Source organism: Metarhizium album (assembly GCF_000804445.1).
Source record: "Metarhizium album ARSEF 1941 chromosome Unknown scaffold_23, whole genome shotgun sequence".
Lineage (NCBI taxonomy): Eukaryota > Fungi > Ascomycota > Sordariomycetes > Hypocreales > Clavicipitaceae > Metarhizium > Metarhizium album.
Genome location: NW_024467597.1, coordinates 180,704 through 195,286, shown reverse-complemented (window position 1 = coordinate 195,286; position 14,583 = coordinate 180,704). Strand labels below are relative to the sequence as shown.

Genomic DNA, 14,583 nt, shown 5'->3' with positions numbered 1-14,583 from the left:
GCCATGAGGATAGTACGTTTTTGCGGTGGGGGTTCCTGAATTTCAATACAGCATACCGACATATCTCACGAAACAGCTCTGCTCGAGATTCGTAATGAGGGCTGAATGTGATAGACATACAGACCCCTTGAGGAGCCCTGTGGTTCCAGAACTGTAAGTGATAGTAGCAATCCTCTGAGCAGCCTCCTTTGTGGTCAACGTAGCTTGCTGTGGGGTTCCCAACACACAAACCCAGTCTTGGATTCCATTTCTTGTTGGCTCGACTTCGTCAGAGCACTAGAAAATCCTCTCTTACGGTGTGCTGACCATTTGATCAAGGATGACTGGATGTGCTATATTGAACTGACATTACTCGGGGTAATAGCAACTTGTGGAGATGCCGAAATACGCGACGGGGACGAACAATAAACCTGTTAGTTCAGCTACCTATTCAATAGTAAAGCTTTAAGGCTCATCTGCTAAAATCTGCTTTTCCTATTAGATAGGTGTGTGTCTAACTAAATCAAGGAACGAAGACTTAGAAGACATTTTCAAAGTCTGCTAAACTCCAGAGCGCGGATTAGCACGCCCTGATGCCTCGGCCCGTTAGGTTCGGTCGGTCGCACGGGTCAACAAGCATGTACTTACTACCTGTCGCTACTTTAAACCTTCACCGTTCAAGAAGCCGTTTGATTGCTCGAACACGGCACGGCCCAGGAAGCGACTTTTTCACGCTGCACTTGAAGCACTGCTCATTTTCCTACGAGCTCAATATTATATGTGTGGTAGAAATTCTTTCGGGACGACGAGAAACCGCCGCCTCCCTCAGATCAATCAGATCAATCATTGATTACACCACAACAACACAATCCATTATTCCTTTGGCCCACGGAACCTGGAAATACCACTTCGAATGCTCGAGTCCACCTTCTTGGCTATCTTCTCAAGAGGCAGACGGTTGTCAACCCGCTGAATAGCTCTCGAGACAGGAGGCTCAATACGCTGGACGGCACGTTCGACACGGGGAGTAAAATACGTAATGTTGCGTTCCCATCTTGGTGCCCATTTGGCAGTCTGGCGAGCCAGTCTTTCCTCAGCGCCTGGCATGACGAGATAGAGAGGAGTAAGTACGCCTACACCAGCAGCGCCCATGCAAAGGACCTCGGAGCGTTTGGCCCCAGGCAATCTAGGGATTCTGTGAGGCATAATGATTGTAGAGCTAGATATGTGTGCGCCTAATGAGAAGAAGTTCCGTTAGTTTATTATACTGTCCACGCAGCCAGGAGGTTCGTACCAGGAATAATAAATATCTTTGGAGTTCGATGTAAGATTGATGGGTGGCGATGACCGCCTCCCGTCAGTGAGGTATGTCTTCAAATGGGAGGGGGGGCGGACGCCATCGAGTTGGGGGTTTTCCGCATCTGGTGCGACGGAGAAACTTTAGATTATAAGCACCTTTTAATAAAATTTGCTCCCTGCTCTACATTTAAACTATATTCTATAGAAGGCAAATCTAAAGCAGACAATTTTTTTTTGTAAAGACGTATCATCTAGATCAATTGACTTTTTTTTTTAAATTTTTTATCTGCCTAAATAAGAGGCTGCCTAAAATTATATAAAAACAAAGTAAGCCGCCTAGAAGTTAAAAAAAAAAATCCAGAGGGGAAGTTTGAAGCCTAAAATTTTTTATTCTAATTTTTAAGCATAATTTTTTTTTTGCTTAGTTACTTTTTGAGTGTAAGGAATTTTTTTTGTATAGTTTTATTTAAGTCCCTTAAAAATAAAAAGGTTACAACAAGCTTTTACGTAGGAAAAAAAAGAAAGCCTCTAAAAATAAAAAGGTCAGAACAAGCTTTTACGCAGGAAAAAAGAAAAAGAAGTCCCTTAAAAAAAATAAAAAGGAGTCCCTTAAAATAAAAAGGTCAGAACAAGCTTTTACGCAGGAAAAAAAAAAAGAAGTCCCTTAAAAATAAAAAGGAGTCCCTTAAAATAAAAAGGTCATACAATCTTAGGTCCTCCGAGGGTACGTGCAATGCGCTAACCGCTCGTCCTCGGCAAGCATGGGAGAGATAGTATATATAGGAGAGAGTGATGTAATGTCCCGTTTCCGTCACGCACACATAACCCCTGATTCCATCGTGCCATGATACCATGTTTGTTGCTGTTCACGGCAGCATTCGCTGTGCTACATTCGACGGCTGGATTGTCATACCGATCACCTCTTGTCGCTTCCACTACTCGGCAGAAGATACACCAAAATCCGCTACTTGTCGGGGAAAACACAAGTGCTGTTGTAAAGCCAGGTACAGAACTTCGCGTCCTTTGCGCCGGCGATTCTATTACAGAAGGCTGGCTGAGCAATACGGATGGAGGCGACGGCAATGGCTTTAGGCTTCGCTTTCGCGATGACCTCAGTAGTAAGTAAAACTCAAACAATGTGTGGATTGACTTGAGTGGTGACACTCGTGAAAGGGGACAAAGTCGTATTCGCAGGCATCGAGACTACCAAGACTGGGAATATGAGCGATGGTTACTTTGTGAGTTGCTGGCCTGCCTCTATATCAGCACCGTTTTCCAACTAATGCTGGATTACAGGCTGCTTGGCCGGGGAAAACTATTCAGTACATATCCGACAATATCGCTCCATCGTTGAAACAGCGACCAAACGTCATCTTGCTTCATGCTGGAACAAACGATGTGAATCCGAACAGGACTGTGTCGACGGAGGGGAATGATCCATTCCAGGCATCAAGGCGATTGGGTATTCTGATAGACAACATTCTAGTAATGTGTCCGGACGCAGTTCTACTCGTTGCCATGATCATAAACACCTGCCATCCGGCTCAGTCTACACCAACCAAAATATTTCAGACTTTAATTCCCAGTGTGGTCCAACAGCGACTTGATGATGGAAAGCATGTACTTGCGGTAAACCTTACACTGTTTCCTACTGGAGAGCTCAGAGATTGTATTCATCCGACAAATAGAGGTTATTCTCTTCTTGGAGACTATTGGGCGAATGCGTTAACCCAGGTTCCCAAGGACTGGATTCACCCTCCAGTAGGCCCAGATCCGGATCGGTCTTCTTCTTCGGTCATAATGATTTCAACGATTGCTTGGCCTTTTATTATGTTAGCCATTGCTGTTGTACATACATAGATCGAGTGTGTCATAGATGGATAGTACGTACATACATACATACATACACATACTTCCCGAAGGACGTTGCATACCTACCTACCATAGCGCGCGGAGGGTTATTCTCAGGACGGTCCCCAGTTTCATCAGCTATTACAAGACGGCCAATCGGAATTTTGACTGGCTTGTGAGGGATTTTCCCCTTATGTTGTGATATAGTTCTGCTGTTCTGACAAACAGGAGCCGCTCGTGTGAGTATGTATGTAGGTGAGTTATAACTGCGGATTGCGGGCTTGATTGAGGCTGAACGTCGCTGGAAGTCGTGCAAGCGTAGCTTGGCTGGCTATCTTTGATTGGCTCCCAGTCACGACCCACAATGACCTCAGCTCATCATACTGAAATCGCTCTACACCACCACAACAAATACATACATTGATAACTACGCTCTGCTTCGACAGGTTGTCAATTATTGTACTACAGACAAAATACACTGCTCGCGGAAACAGCGCTGCTGCATCTGAACCGGCTTCTTTTCATGGCAGGAAATTAGGGACTTCCTAGCTGGCCGTTCGGCCTCCACCTCCACAAAACTGCGTTTGAACAACTTTCCATCGATCGCGCCGAGATTATGGCTTCGCGGCACGCGCCTAGTGGCCCAAGAGGCATTGGACAGCATAAGATCGCCACATACCCAAACTCGGATCGCAAAAAACCATCGACCACGAGAACGACTCGCGATCCTGATCCTGATTCGTCGCGATCGAAGTTGTCGCATATTTACGATTACCCGTCGTCACCCGAGAGCAAGTATCAACAAATTCCGAAACACCAAGAGGCTTCGCTCAAGATGCCAATAATGCCGCCCTCAAAGGAAGTTTCGACCACCTTGCCAATCAAGACACCACGACCCCCGAAAAATGGACTGGCAAGAAAGAGGGACCATGCCGCCGCTTTCCCAGCCCAAAAGAACCAAAAGAATAAAGTTTACGACGAGAAATCTGGTGGCAGAGATGCAGCAGATATCACAGTCTGTCCAAGCCCGAACCCAATCTCCAACTTTACGCAGCAGGATGCAAAACAAGCTTGGAGCAGCCATAACTCGAGTAGAGATTCGACTTCCGCTCGCGCGACGCCAGTAAAACGTACACATACAAGTACTTCACGACGGCCACGGCTGATAGATGCTCTCGCCGCCCAAAAACAGTCACTCTATGTGGATGACGATGATGGAGAACCAGAGCCAGTATCAGGAGTTGAACAGACATCAGATATGCGTCGGGGTTTCCATTCCCAAGAAGCAGATAGGAGCATTCGTACTCCAGATCGTCGGGGAACGACAACACCAGCAAACAGGAAAGTTCGGTTCACGTATAGCCAGGCCCGAAGGATCGTCAGTGAATCGCAAACCCCGGAGCTTTTCGACAGTCCTAATAGAGCTCAGGAGCATGAATTGGATCCATTACTAGCGGAACCAAGTGTGATTTCTAGCCCTCGGGCTGACGACTTTGCTCACGACGAGTCCGATGATGAGAACAATACCCAACCCGCAATCAAGAGTGTCCACGAATTAAGGCGCGCAGGCGCGAACAATAGATTTGCGGATGAGATGGACGATTTAATAGCAAGAATTGGACTTCCGGGAACGGGTGGTGCTAGTATGAGACGAAATGCGCTTTGCGAACTGGTACAAAAGCTCCAACGGAAAGATTTTATGACACAATTTCGAGACCACGCTTCTCGAGATATTGTTGCTCGAGATATTGGGAAAGAACAAGACATGATCTGTGGTTTTGCTCTAGTATCTTATCTGCTTTCCTTTTTAACCACTGGTCCGGCCCCGAATCTACTACGGCAACTAGCAGGTGATGGTGTTGGCAGGTTGTTGGCACTTCTTCTCCGTGTAGACGAAGACATCACAGCTATTGCCTCCCACAGGAAGATGAACATGTCTAGAATGTCGAGGTTGTCGGTCGAGGGCGTAAAGTCCATTTTACAAAGCCTACCAATATGGCATAATTACGAGCCGGTCGATCTCTCCCCACGAACGGCCGCTCTTCAGCTGATGGCCTTACTTAGCCGTTGTGCAGACGCAGCGTTCCTTGATCAGATTCTCTCAGACGCACAGTCGGATATAATTTCCGTTGCTACATGGGCTAGCGAGGAAGGATCTTGCAGCGACGTGGACTATGCTCTGACTGTATTCACACTTGAAACCCAGTCTAGCGCTGGAGTAGCTCCAAGGCTGAATTCAGACGGCGCCCATCCAAGGAGGATCGCCAAGCTGCTTTCACGAGCGCTCCAGCAGTGGCCGAGTGGAAAGCCGGAGCTAGATTCTGCGATTCTTAAGCTGGCCATTAACACTACCAATGCCGAGGACGAGGCGGCGGCATTTGATGACTCGCAACTTTCTACAAAACTAGCACGTCGTGTTGGCCACTTGTTCGTCAACGTACGCAATGCGATTCTTGTCGGCAAGTTGGAAGGAGAGACATATGACGAACTCTTGCTCGTGCTAGGCGTCATGATAAATATTATGGAGCACTGCCCTCCCGCGAGGAGGGCAGTGACCGATAAAACCACGGATAGTCTAGTAAAGTTGTGGCAGGACAACAAGGAGTCTGTTGGCGAGGTAAGCAGCTCGTTTGATTTTGCTCCGTCGTCCCTTTGCTGCTGTGCTAACTCAGAATCAGGCGGATTCTGTAGACAAATCCAAACTGAGCGTTGCCGTTGGGTATTTGTCCGTGCTACTTGGGTACATGTGCCTCAAAGCACAGACGAGGGAGCACCTCGAGAGCCGTGTTGGTGCCGGTGCAGTACAGGGTCTCCGGACTTCTATCCAGCAATTTGCAAGCATGTACAAGGCCGTGGATAATAAGGCCCATGCCATGGATATTCTCGTGCAGGAGCTTCGACGAGTAGTTTGAGGCGCAATTTTTATCCCCACCCCTGTGCACCCTTGTGCAAAGCGTGGGAGGTCTGTCAGACAGACCACCAGGGTCGACTGCGTTTGCTTGGTAGATAATGGCGCACTCATGTGGTGTTTCGGTCCTTGCTTGCTGTTTTGATAGCTTGATGGATAACATGGCGAATGGATAGATAGATCTTGGTAACGGGCTGGTTCCATTTTAGTCGAAGTTAGCTCTCTGCATGTCTCATTACACTACTCGTGAAACATCAATGATCGTAGTCTCTTGTGCGCTAAATTTCTTGATTGAGACAGATAGCGAGCTGCAATCACCCATCGGCGGGAAGTAGACGTCAGTTTTGCTACTCAATGGCGTCTAACGATTGCGGGAGTACTGTGCGGTAGATGAGCCACTGGCCGTTTTCAGCATCGCCGATACTACATGATTCTTCATGATAGCCGTCATATGGGTCAAACTGGCGCCATTGGGGGAAAAAAATCCGGTACTGGCCACCAGCGACATTCTGGCAAGATTTGTGATATGCCTCACAAATGTGGTGGCACAACAAGGCTGGGAAGGCATCTGGCCGGGGCTCGGTCCCGGACATGCCCCACTCAACCACACTGAGCAGGCCCCTGCACAAACACGTAGGTAGGTATGACATTGACGGGGTCGGCATCATCGACTAGTTAGGTTCGCGCCGTGTTCGTCGAACCGCGCGTACTTCTAGTCGAGCGTTGTCGGAACAACGAACCAGTTCACGTCCTACGAGCCTTTACCACCGCGCTGCCGCATTATAGAAATCAACAGTTTGTTTGTTTGTCTCCCGGTATTTGCCGCGCGTGCCAGAATGCCTGCGCCGAAGCAAAGGAAGATGGCCATCGTCGGCAGCCGATCCGTAGGTAAGTGGGTTACGGGCAGACGGAGATATTCCATGCGATCAGAAGCTGGCAAATACTGACTAGAATCAGGAAAGTCGTCCCTGGCGGTTCAATTTGTTGACGGGCACTTTGTAGATAGCTACTATCCAACGATCGAGAATACTTTTAGCAAGACAATCCGGTATAAAGGCCAGGACTATGCCACAGAAATTGTTGACACTGCGGGCCAGGATGAATACAGCATCCTGAATTCCAAACATTTCATTGGCATACACGGTTACATGCTTGTGTATTCAGTCTCATCTCTGCCTTCATTTGAAATGATCCAGGTCATCAGGGAAAAGATCCTTAACCACCTGGTAAGCGTCTGTCTGTCGGGGCCAGTCTTCCCTCATCAGCAGAGAATCCCCTCACTGACAAAGTACCGCCTGGACTGCGGCCAACAGGGGAGCGAATCTGTCCCTATCGTCATAGTCGGTAACAAGAGCGACCTACGACCTGAACAACGCCAAGTGAGCCCAGAGGAAGGGAAGAAGCTTTCAGAGAAGTTCCAATGCGGCTGGACCGAGGCAAGCGCGCGATATAATGAGAACGTTGGTCGCGCGTTCGACCTGCTGATCGCCCAGATCGAGAAGTCACAGAACCCTGGCGAGGCCCCAGAGAAGGGCAACTGTTCTCTAATGTAACAACATTGCAGCAGAAATATAGCTGCGGGCAGCTTAGGGTTGAAACTCTTTAAATATATATATTAAATATAAATAGATATATACACATATATATGTCTATTGCACTTGAAAATGTTCCCATATCAGTACTTTGAACCCTGGCGCACGTCTTGCAATTGAGTGTGCTTTCTAACATATTGGTTCTGAGTCCAGGAAATATTCGTACACTCCCCAGCCTCAGAACCAAGAAAGCCGAGAAATATTGTTGGCTGTCGTTGCAAGTAGAGAGGGAGCCCAACATCTTGAAAACAATTGCCATCACTTTCCTTTCAGAAAAAGGAACGAGATCCTTGTTATTGAAGGCTACGCAAGATCAGCGAGAACAATGACTAACTGCTGCTGCTCCTGGACCGTGGCTTTTGACGGGAGTCTCACCCCACCATAGCCACACCTCTCGCTTTAATAAACCATGCAGAAGGCATTTCTTTCTGCTACGTGCGACGTACTTTTTTGTTCCCCTGTTACCCTCACGACCCCACCGACCGACTCACCGTCTGCCCCTCTTCTCCCCACCAAAAGAGATGACCCTTGGGGGAAGTATTGGGCAGTTCCGCGACTCGAAACACTTGAGCGAAAATTGCCCCGAGTCTTTCATCAGTCATATCTTCAGCGCGGAAAAGATTAACAGCAATTGTGTGGCCCTACAAATACCGACGACAAGTGAACAGACCGACCTGGATCTTTGGTTCCCGCACCGATACCAAATTTGCAGAAGTCCTCAAGCCGAACAAACAAGATGCTCGACGTTATAGACTTCGTCACGGAGCGCGGTGGTAATCCAGAGAATATTCGCGAGTCTCAACGTCGTAGATTCGCCGATGTTGAGATCGTGGATGAGATCATCGCCCTGTTCGACGGTCACCGCAAAAGTAAGCCCGTCCATCGCGTCGCAACTTCAACTCCAAATCGACCCTCAGCTGACAACAATGTCGTTTGCGACTAGCTCAATACAGCGCTACACAAGTAAACAGCAAGATCAATGATATTCAGAAGCAAATTGGAGCTAAGAAGAAGGTCAGGGAAGATCAAAAATTCAACTGTCGACGGAAGCCCTCTCTTTTTCTTTCCTTTGTTCTTTTTTTTTATGGGATTCACCGACCTATCATTAACAATTTGCAATCTAGGCCAAGGAGAACGCGGATGAGTTGCTCAAGCAGAAGGCCGAGCTTGAGAGGGAGAAGAAAGCACTTGTAGAGTCCGCTGCCGAGAAAGATGCATTGCTTAGGGCGAAGATCAAGACGGTAGGCAATTACGTACATGACTCCGTGCCAGTGAGCAATAACGAGGTTTGTCACCATCCCTGAGGGTATGCCGGATTCTCGCTCCAACATAATAGGTTTCTAACCCAGAAATCCACAGGACAACAACGTGGTAGAACGTACGTGGGCGCCAGACGGCGTTAGCCTGAAGCAGCGCGACAATATTCTCTCTCATCATGAAGTCCTTCTTAGACTTGACGGCTACGATCCCGACCGTGGTGTGAAGGTGGTTGGCCACCGTGGTTACTTTCTACGGCAGTGGGGAGTATTTTTGAACCAGGCTCTAATCAACTATGGCCTCGAATTTCTTAGTAACAGAGGATACACTGCTTTGCAGACGCCGCAGTTCATGCTCAAGGATTACATGGGCAAGACTGCTCAGCTTGAGCAATTTGACGAGGAGTTGTACAAAGTGACAGATGGCGATGCAAAGAATGACAAGTACCTGATTGCTACGTCGGAGCAGCCCATTTCGGCATTCCACGCTGATGAATGGCTGATCCCCAAGGATCTTCCCATCAAGTAAGTGTGTGTGCCGCTTGTGCTGTACTTCTATTTATTGATGCGAATGTTGACAATGGATGCTCCCAGATATGCTGGATACAGCACTTGCTACAGACGTGAGGCCGGTTCCCATGGCAGAGATGCTTGGGGTATTTACCGTGTCCATCAATTTGAAAAGGTAGAAGCCATACCCCGCCCGCAGCACTATGTGTTAATGCAAGGTTTTTGTTCCCGCTGACAAAGCAAAGATCGAACAATTTCTCTTGACAGATCCAGAAAAATCTTGGGATGCCTTCAATGACATGATACGTATTTCCGAGGAGTTCTACAAGTCACTCGAGTTGCCGTACCAAATCGTGTCCATTGTGTCTGGCGCATTGAATAATGCAGCGTCTAAGAAGTTAGATTTGGAGGCCTGGTTTCCTTTCCAAGGCGAATATAAAGAGCTTGTTTCTTGCTCCAACTGTACTGACTACCAGTCTCGCGCCCTCGAGATACGATTTGGTTCCAAGATGCAGACCGACGTCAAGAAGAAATATGTTCATTGTCTCAACTCTACACTCTGTGCAACTACCAGGACTATGTGCTGCATTTTGGAGAATTACCAGACTGAGGAGGTGAGTTGTGCTGAGTTTTCGGCTTTCGTTACGAAAGGCTTTTTGTAATTTTTTTTTCCGAGTGGCAACTTTTTCTAATTTGAAGACATAACAGGGTTTGAAAGTACCAGAACCTCTTCGGAAGTACCTCCCCGGGGCAAGGGAATTTATTCCCTTCGCCAGAGAGTTGCCGAAGGAGTCTACCTCCCAGAAATCTCTACCCCAGCGACCTAGGGGAGAGAAATAGTTGCCGCCGGGCTGTAGCTACTTTACTGTCATCTGCGCTTCCGCAACTGACTATGACTTGATGTTTCATACACACTGTATAAGTAGAATACAGGTATGGCATGGCAGGCAGACAATTTTATATCAGATTGCCTGGTCTAAGTATCATAATGATGCTCCTGTCTTGTGCAAATGTTGAGTCGAAGTCAATAAAATGTGATGCTTTAGAGATTGTGGAAGGAAGCCGGGGCCCTGGATGTTTGAATTTGCTTTGTGATCATGTTCCACGCATTAATTCATGTAACCGGGAGACCGTTTCAGTCGCAAAATCACAATCACATTGCGATCTCAGGCGCCTGTAATGATCCAGCTCGTGTCCTTACTCTGGTGGTGTTTGTCAGCAGTGTGGCGCACATCCCGAAACGAATGTTTGTGGCGCAAGCCACCCAACTAGGAATACTCCAGCGTTCTCCAACCGGCTTTCTCTGGCACAGCGAGACTGGATTCCTTTTCATTTTCAGTTGTCTGGGGAGCCGAAGGGTCGATGAGCATGCCTGGATGGGCGGGCATATTTCGAGGCCGGGGAAGAGGAAGTGAACACTCTCGCCGCAACAACAGTGCAAAGCCTGTCGCCTTGAGAGCGCCAAAAGCTGTCAATCTAGAGGCCGAGAGGCTGGAAGAATCGAGGCACGGTGGCGACTCAAAGAAGCAATCAGCACCAACACTCGGAGTGGGTTCATAGCCCCGACATGCAACTTGGCCCAGAAAGGCTTACTTCCCATGTCACAGACGAATCATCTTGGGAAATTCGCGTATGAAGATGAAATGCCAAACTGGCTCGCGAGAAAACTGGCTAGAGATGGCCAGGTTTGTACCGATGGTAAGAAGCCTGCTGGCAAGCGGCGCATCATGGCAACCAACTGGGATGAAGCACGAGAACTCAAAGGCGTTTTTGCAGGTGTTATCCCGGCCCTGGCGCGGCTTGTGGGAAAGAGTCGATCAATAAGCTATGCGTACTTTTGCCACCCTTGCGTGCAGCATGTATCGAAATTGCGCCGAGAAGGCAAGCGCAACACTTTTACCGCATCTTGAGTTTTGACATGATTGCTAACTTGACTGGGAGGGACCAGGAGGATTCTGTGGGTATCGAAACATTCAATGTCTGATATCATATATAATCAGTGCCAGAGCAGCGGGCCACGAGAATTTCCATAATGGCCTTCCCTCAGTATTTCAGATCCAGGACTTCGTCGAGGCAGCTTGGGATCTTGGCCACAACTCAAATGGTCGAGCTGAAACTGGAGGGATTAGAGGAACTCGCAAATACATTGGCACACCGGAGGCAAGGACACCCTGTTAAAGTGAGCTCTAGGAAAATAGTTTTTCGTTGCTGATGGCGATTCTTTCTTGGTGGATAGGCACATGCGCTCTTTAAGAGTCTCGCAATACCGTATGGTCACCACTTGCCACGCACCAATTCTATTTTACTCATTATGGTGCTAGATGTGCCGTGAAGGCATTTCGTCCCTCCGAGACGGGAGAAGTGTGGGAAGAAATGACACAGGTAATAGAGGCATACTTTGCGGCCGAGTGGGACACAAAGCTGGAGAGAAAAGTGCGTCATACAGATCTCCCACCTATTTATATTCAGCATCAGGGTAGGTGGGCCAAATGAGCAAGTATTTCAGGACCAAAATAACGTTAAGAAAAAATCTCAATCAGGACACTCCCTCACGGCTGTGGGCTTTGAGAAAAGCCTGGCCGGAGCGTCCTGCCTCTACGTATTCGACCCTTCGAGTCGCGATCCAGAGTCGATTAAAAAGTACGCCAGAAGAAGTTCGAAAATCAACGCCACAAGGGCACATTCCTTTATCGAGCCATACAGGCGAGGAGGAGCATACTTGAGCAAATACGCAGAGTTTGAGGTTTTATTGTGAGTTCCAATCTTACTGCGCCGCATGCAGGTCTTGCTAACCTGCCACTAATACCTCGCTCTCCAATGAAGCCTACAACAGGCCATACCCCAAACCCGCCGGGACTACACACAATAAGAAAAGTCATTGTTAGTCTTGGTGCTCGCGGTCAAACCATTTTCGAAGCTTTTCAAGGGCGCGACTACGGTGGGATATCTTGTTCTTCCCCGCCCCGTCCATTTCAGCGAATCTGGATGGGCAGACAAGTTAGCACACCTGCAATGATTGAAACACACGAGGATAGAAGTTCGCGCTTGAATATGTTCCAAAGGGTAGGGCGTCCAGGAACTTAGTGTGGAGTATCTTTCTGTGCGAACGTACGTCTTCCCGTCGTGTTCAAAGATAGGGTCCCAACCTAGAAGACAACATTAACGCCATTAGCAACTGCCTATGCCAAATTCTGTAGAAGTAATCGGGTTCACGAATGAATCGATGCGGGAATCAGATAGCATGTACCAAAGTGAGTTGGCCCTCTTGCAGGTACAATATTTCCCTTCGGCCCAGAACGAGATTAGCCGTTAGCTTTTTCAGCAAGTAGTGCATCGATCGGGGCACAAATAAACAACTTACCGGACATTTCCCTTGGAAGATGATCGGCTTATGTCCTGGGCCTTCGCAGTAGCCAAACGTGCAGACAGCCTCCGCAGACTTGTCTGCGTATGCCGCGAGGAGATTGTTCAAACCTTCGTGGCCAATACCCGCCAAGAACCATTTACTGTACTCGGATCAACAAAAATACCGTTGCAAGAAGCAGTCAGGCATCTAATAACTGCGTCGGCCTAGCTCTTGGTCATCTCTTACATATAGGGTCCCGGTAGCCCTGCAAGAGCATTGAAGCACAGCGCCGTGTCCTCCACAAGTACCGGCCCATTGACCATCTCAGCAGCCTTGCGGCACTTGTACTCTGTCACCTCCTCAATAGAACCCTGGACCTCCTCAATGTCGATGGGATTGCTTCGGACTTGGATCCCAGGCTCAAGCATGGCTTTGACCTCACGAAGCTTGTTAGGATTGCCAGTGACGAAATTGACACATCGTGTCATGGCGACTCTAGTATGGAGGTAGTGGAACTTAAAAATTTCTGCCGAATAGTGTCAACATTCTTCAATTCGATTTCTGTTCCTTTACACACATCGGTGGATCACTGCGCGAGCGTGCTACTGCGAGAAGTATAGCCTGCGTCAACGAATAGCTCCGCCAATATAACACGGAAAGCAAATGTCGAAAACCAACGACGGTGGGGTGAAACATCGAGAATTTACCTCGTGAATGGGAGCACGATTTCAGTATAAGAAAGGTTGATTCAGGCTTCAGAAACACATGGAACAAAGAAGCTTGTTATGACTCGAGGCAGTTTGCCGGTAGAAAGCAAAACAGAAGCCCCGTTATGTGCATACAAAAGGTAATGGTGGGAACCCGGGCTGGCAAAAATGGAGTTCTACGAAGTGGGATACATCTTCACGATGGCAAATCCCTTGTTGTAATGGCTCATATCGTATTGCACTTTCCAAAGGAACGCAGACATCTGCCAAGCTCTTTGGTCAATCGAATCTCTTCTCTTGTGCCCGCCCTTTCGCCCCTCAAGGATTCCCAGTAGGGGCATTATCCAACTTCCATTGCTTGACCCAAGCTTCAATTCGGTCTACATTACATTCCATGTCATCGGATGTGTTGCTTATCAACTCAATGACAATATCCTCATCAAAAGCCTCCCGTGCCTCTTCAAGTAACACCTCCATGATTTCTGAGTCCAGGTTCTCCTGAAGCTTCGCCTCAGCGTAACCCCTATTTACCGTCAGTTATATCAATCTGCCAGTTTCAACTCTTCGGGGAGGTTTCATGTGGAAAGGATGTGGCACAATGAATGGCATTGCTAATTTGAGATCCGCCCTTCGGCTTACCTAGCTGTCAACCTGTCAAACAAGGTTGAAGTTTCCACCCTCAAAACCACAACAAGGTCTATCCAGCTACGTGGGAAAAGATCACAGGCATGCCAATCAATTATACAGCCGCCAGCTTTGACATCTTCCTCGATGACATCTAGCAGCTGACAGGCATTTGAAGTCAGTCTAAAGGTAGTAGTTGCCCGGGGGAAGGGGTGATGTTCTTACTTTATCTTCATCCACAATCCAACTCTGGTGCTCATCGCTCCACCCTTCGTGGCACTCCTTATCTTTGACTATCTGATTCACAGAGACATGTCGAAGCCCAGTCCGCTCTGCTAAACTCTCGCTGTGAGTGGTCTTGCCAACGCCCGGGGTCCCAGTAACAATGATGTTCGGGACTTGTCTCATCTTGTTCTTCAGACACTGTGCATAGATGGGCTATGGTTATTCCCTCAATATTTATTCAGAACCTTGAGCCCAAAATGTTGGAAAGTCGGCGGTAAAGTTCCGG

The 14,583-nt window shown here is 48.1% G+C and overlaps 6 protein-coding genes across 6 annotated transcripts; 3 read left to right on the top strand and 3 right to left on the bottom strand.

Annotated features, from left to right (window-relative positions):
* Nucleotides 1-852: 852 nt before the first annotated feature.
* On the bottom strand, nucleotides 853-1,185 carry MAM_06713 (uncharacterized protein; the record flags this gene model as incomplete). Its single annotated transcript, XM_040825511.1, has 1 exon — nucleotides 853-1,185. The coding sequence occupies one exon, from the start codon at nucleotides 1,183-1,185 to the stop codon at nucleotides 853-855; it is 333 nt and encodes a 110-aa protein (XP_040676502.1).
* A 2,560-nt stretch (nucleotides 1,186-3,745) lies between these two features.
* MAM_06712 (uncharacterized protein) lies at nucleotides 3,746-6,041 on the top strand (the record flags this gene model as incomplete). Its single annotated transcript, XM_040825510.1, has 2 exons — nucleotides 3,746-5,746; nucleotides 5,808-6,041. The coding sequence occupies 2 exons, from the start codon at nucleotides 3,746-3,748 to the stop codon at nucleotides 6,039-6,041; spliced, it is 2,235 nt and encodes a 744-aa protein (XP_040676501.1).
* Nucleotides 6,042-6,873: 832 nt separating this feature from the next.
* MAM_06711 (rheb small monomeric GTPase RhbA) lies at nucleotides 6,874-7,590 on the top strand (the record flags this gene model as incomplete). The annotated part of the gene is made up of 3 exons (XM_040825509.1): nucleotides 6,874-6,925; nucleotides 6,995-7,263; nucleotides 7,327-7,590. The coding sequence occupies 3 exons, from the start codon at nucleotides 6,874-6,876 to the stop codon at nucleotides 7,588-7,590; spliced, it is 585 nt and encodes a 194-aa protein (XP_040676500.1).
* Nucleotides 7,591-8,365: 775 nt separating this feature from the next.
* On the top strand, nucleotides 8,366-11,305 carry MAM_06710 (Seryl-tRNA synthetase, class IIa; the record flags this gene model as incomplete). The annotated part of the gene is made up of 8 exons (XM_040825508.1): nucleotides 8,366-8,498; nucleotides 8,573-8,643; nucleotides 8,754-8,915; nucleotides 8,989-9,410; nucleotides 9,480-9,613; nucleotides 9,669-10,009; nucleotides 10,668-10,943; nucleotides 11,003-11,305. The coding sequence occupies 8 exons, from the start codon at nucleotides 8,366-8,368 to the stop codon at nucleotides 11,303-11,305; spliced, it is 1,842 nt and encodes a 613-aa protein (XP_040676499.1).
* A 971-nt stretch (nucleotides 11,306-12,276) lies between these two features.
* MAM_06709 (Ham1-like protein) lies at nucleotides 12,277-13,229 on the bottom strand (the record flags this gene model as incomplete). Its single annotated transcript, XM_040825507.1, has 5 exons — nucleotides 12,277-12,376; nucleotides 12,508-12,541; nucleotides 12,643-12,679; nucleotides 12,757-12,901; nucleotides 12,988-13,229. 5 exons carry the CDS (start codon nucleotides 13,227-13,229, stop codon nucleotides 12,277-12,279), a joined length of 558 nt encoding a protein of 185 aa, XP_040676498.1.
* A 537-nt stretch (nucleotides 13,230-13,766) lies between these two features.
* MAM_06708 (DUF1671 domain-containing protein) lies at nucleotides 13,767-14,480 on the bottom strand (the record flags this gene model as incomplete). The annotated part of the gene is made up of 3 exons (XM_040825506.1): nucleotides 13,767-13,971; nucleotides 14,088-14,233; nucleotides 14,298-14,480. 3 exons carry the CDS (start codon nucleotides 14,478-14,480, stop codon nucleotides 13,767-13,769), a joined length of 534 nt encoding a protein of 177 aa, XP_040676497.1.
* Nucleotides 14,481-14,583: the final 103 nt, after the last annotated feature.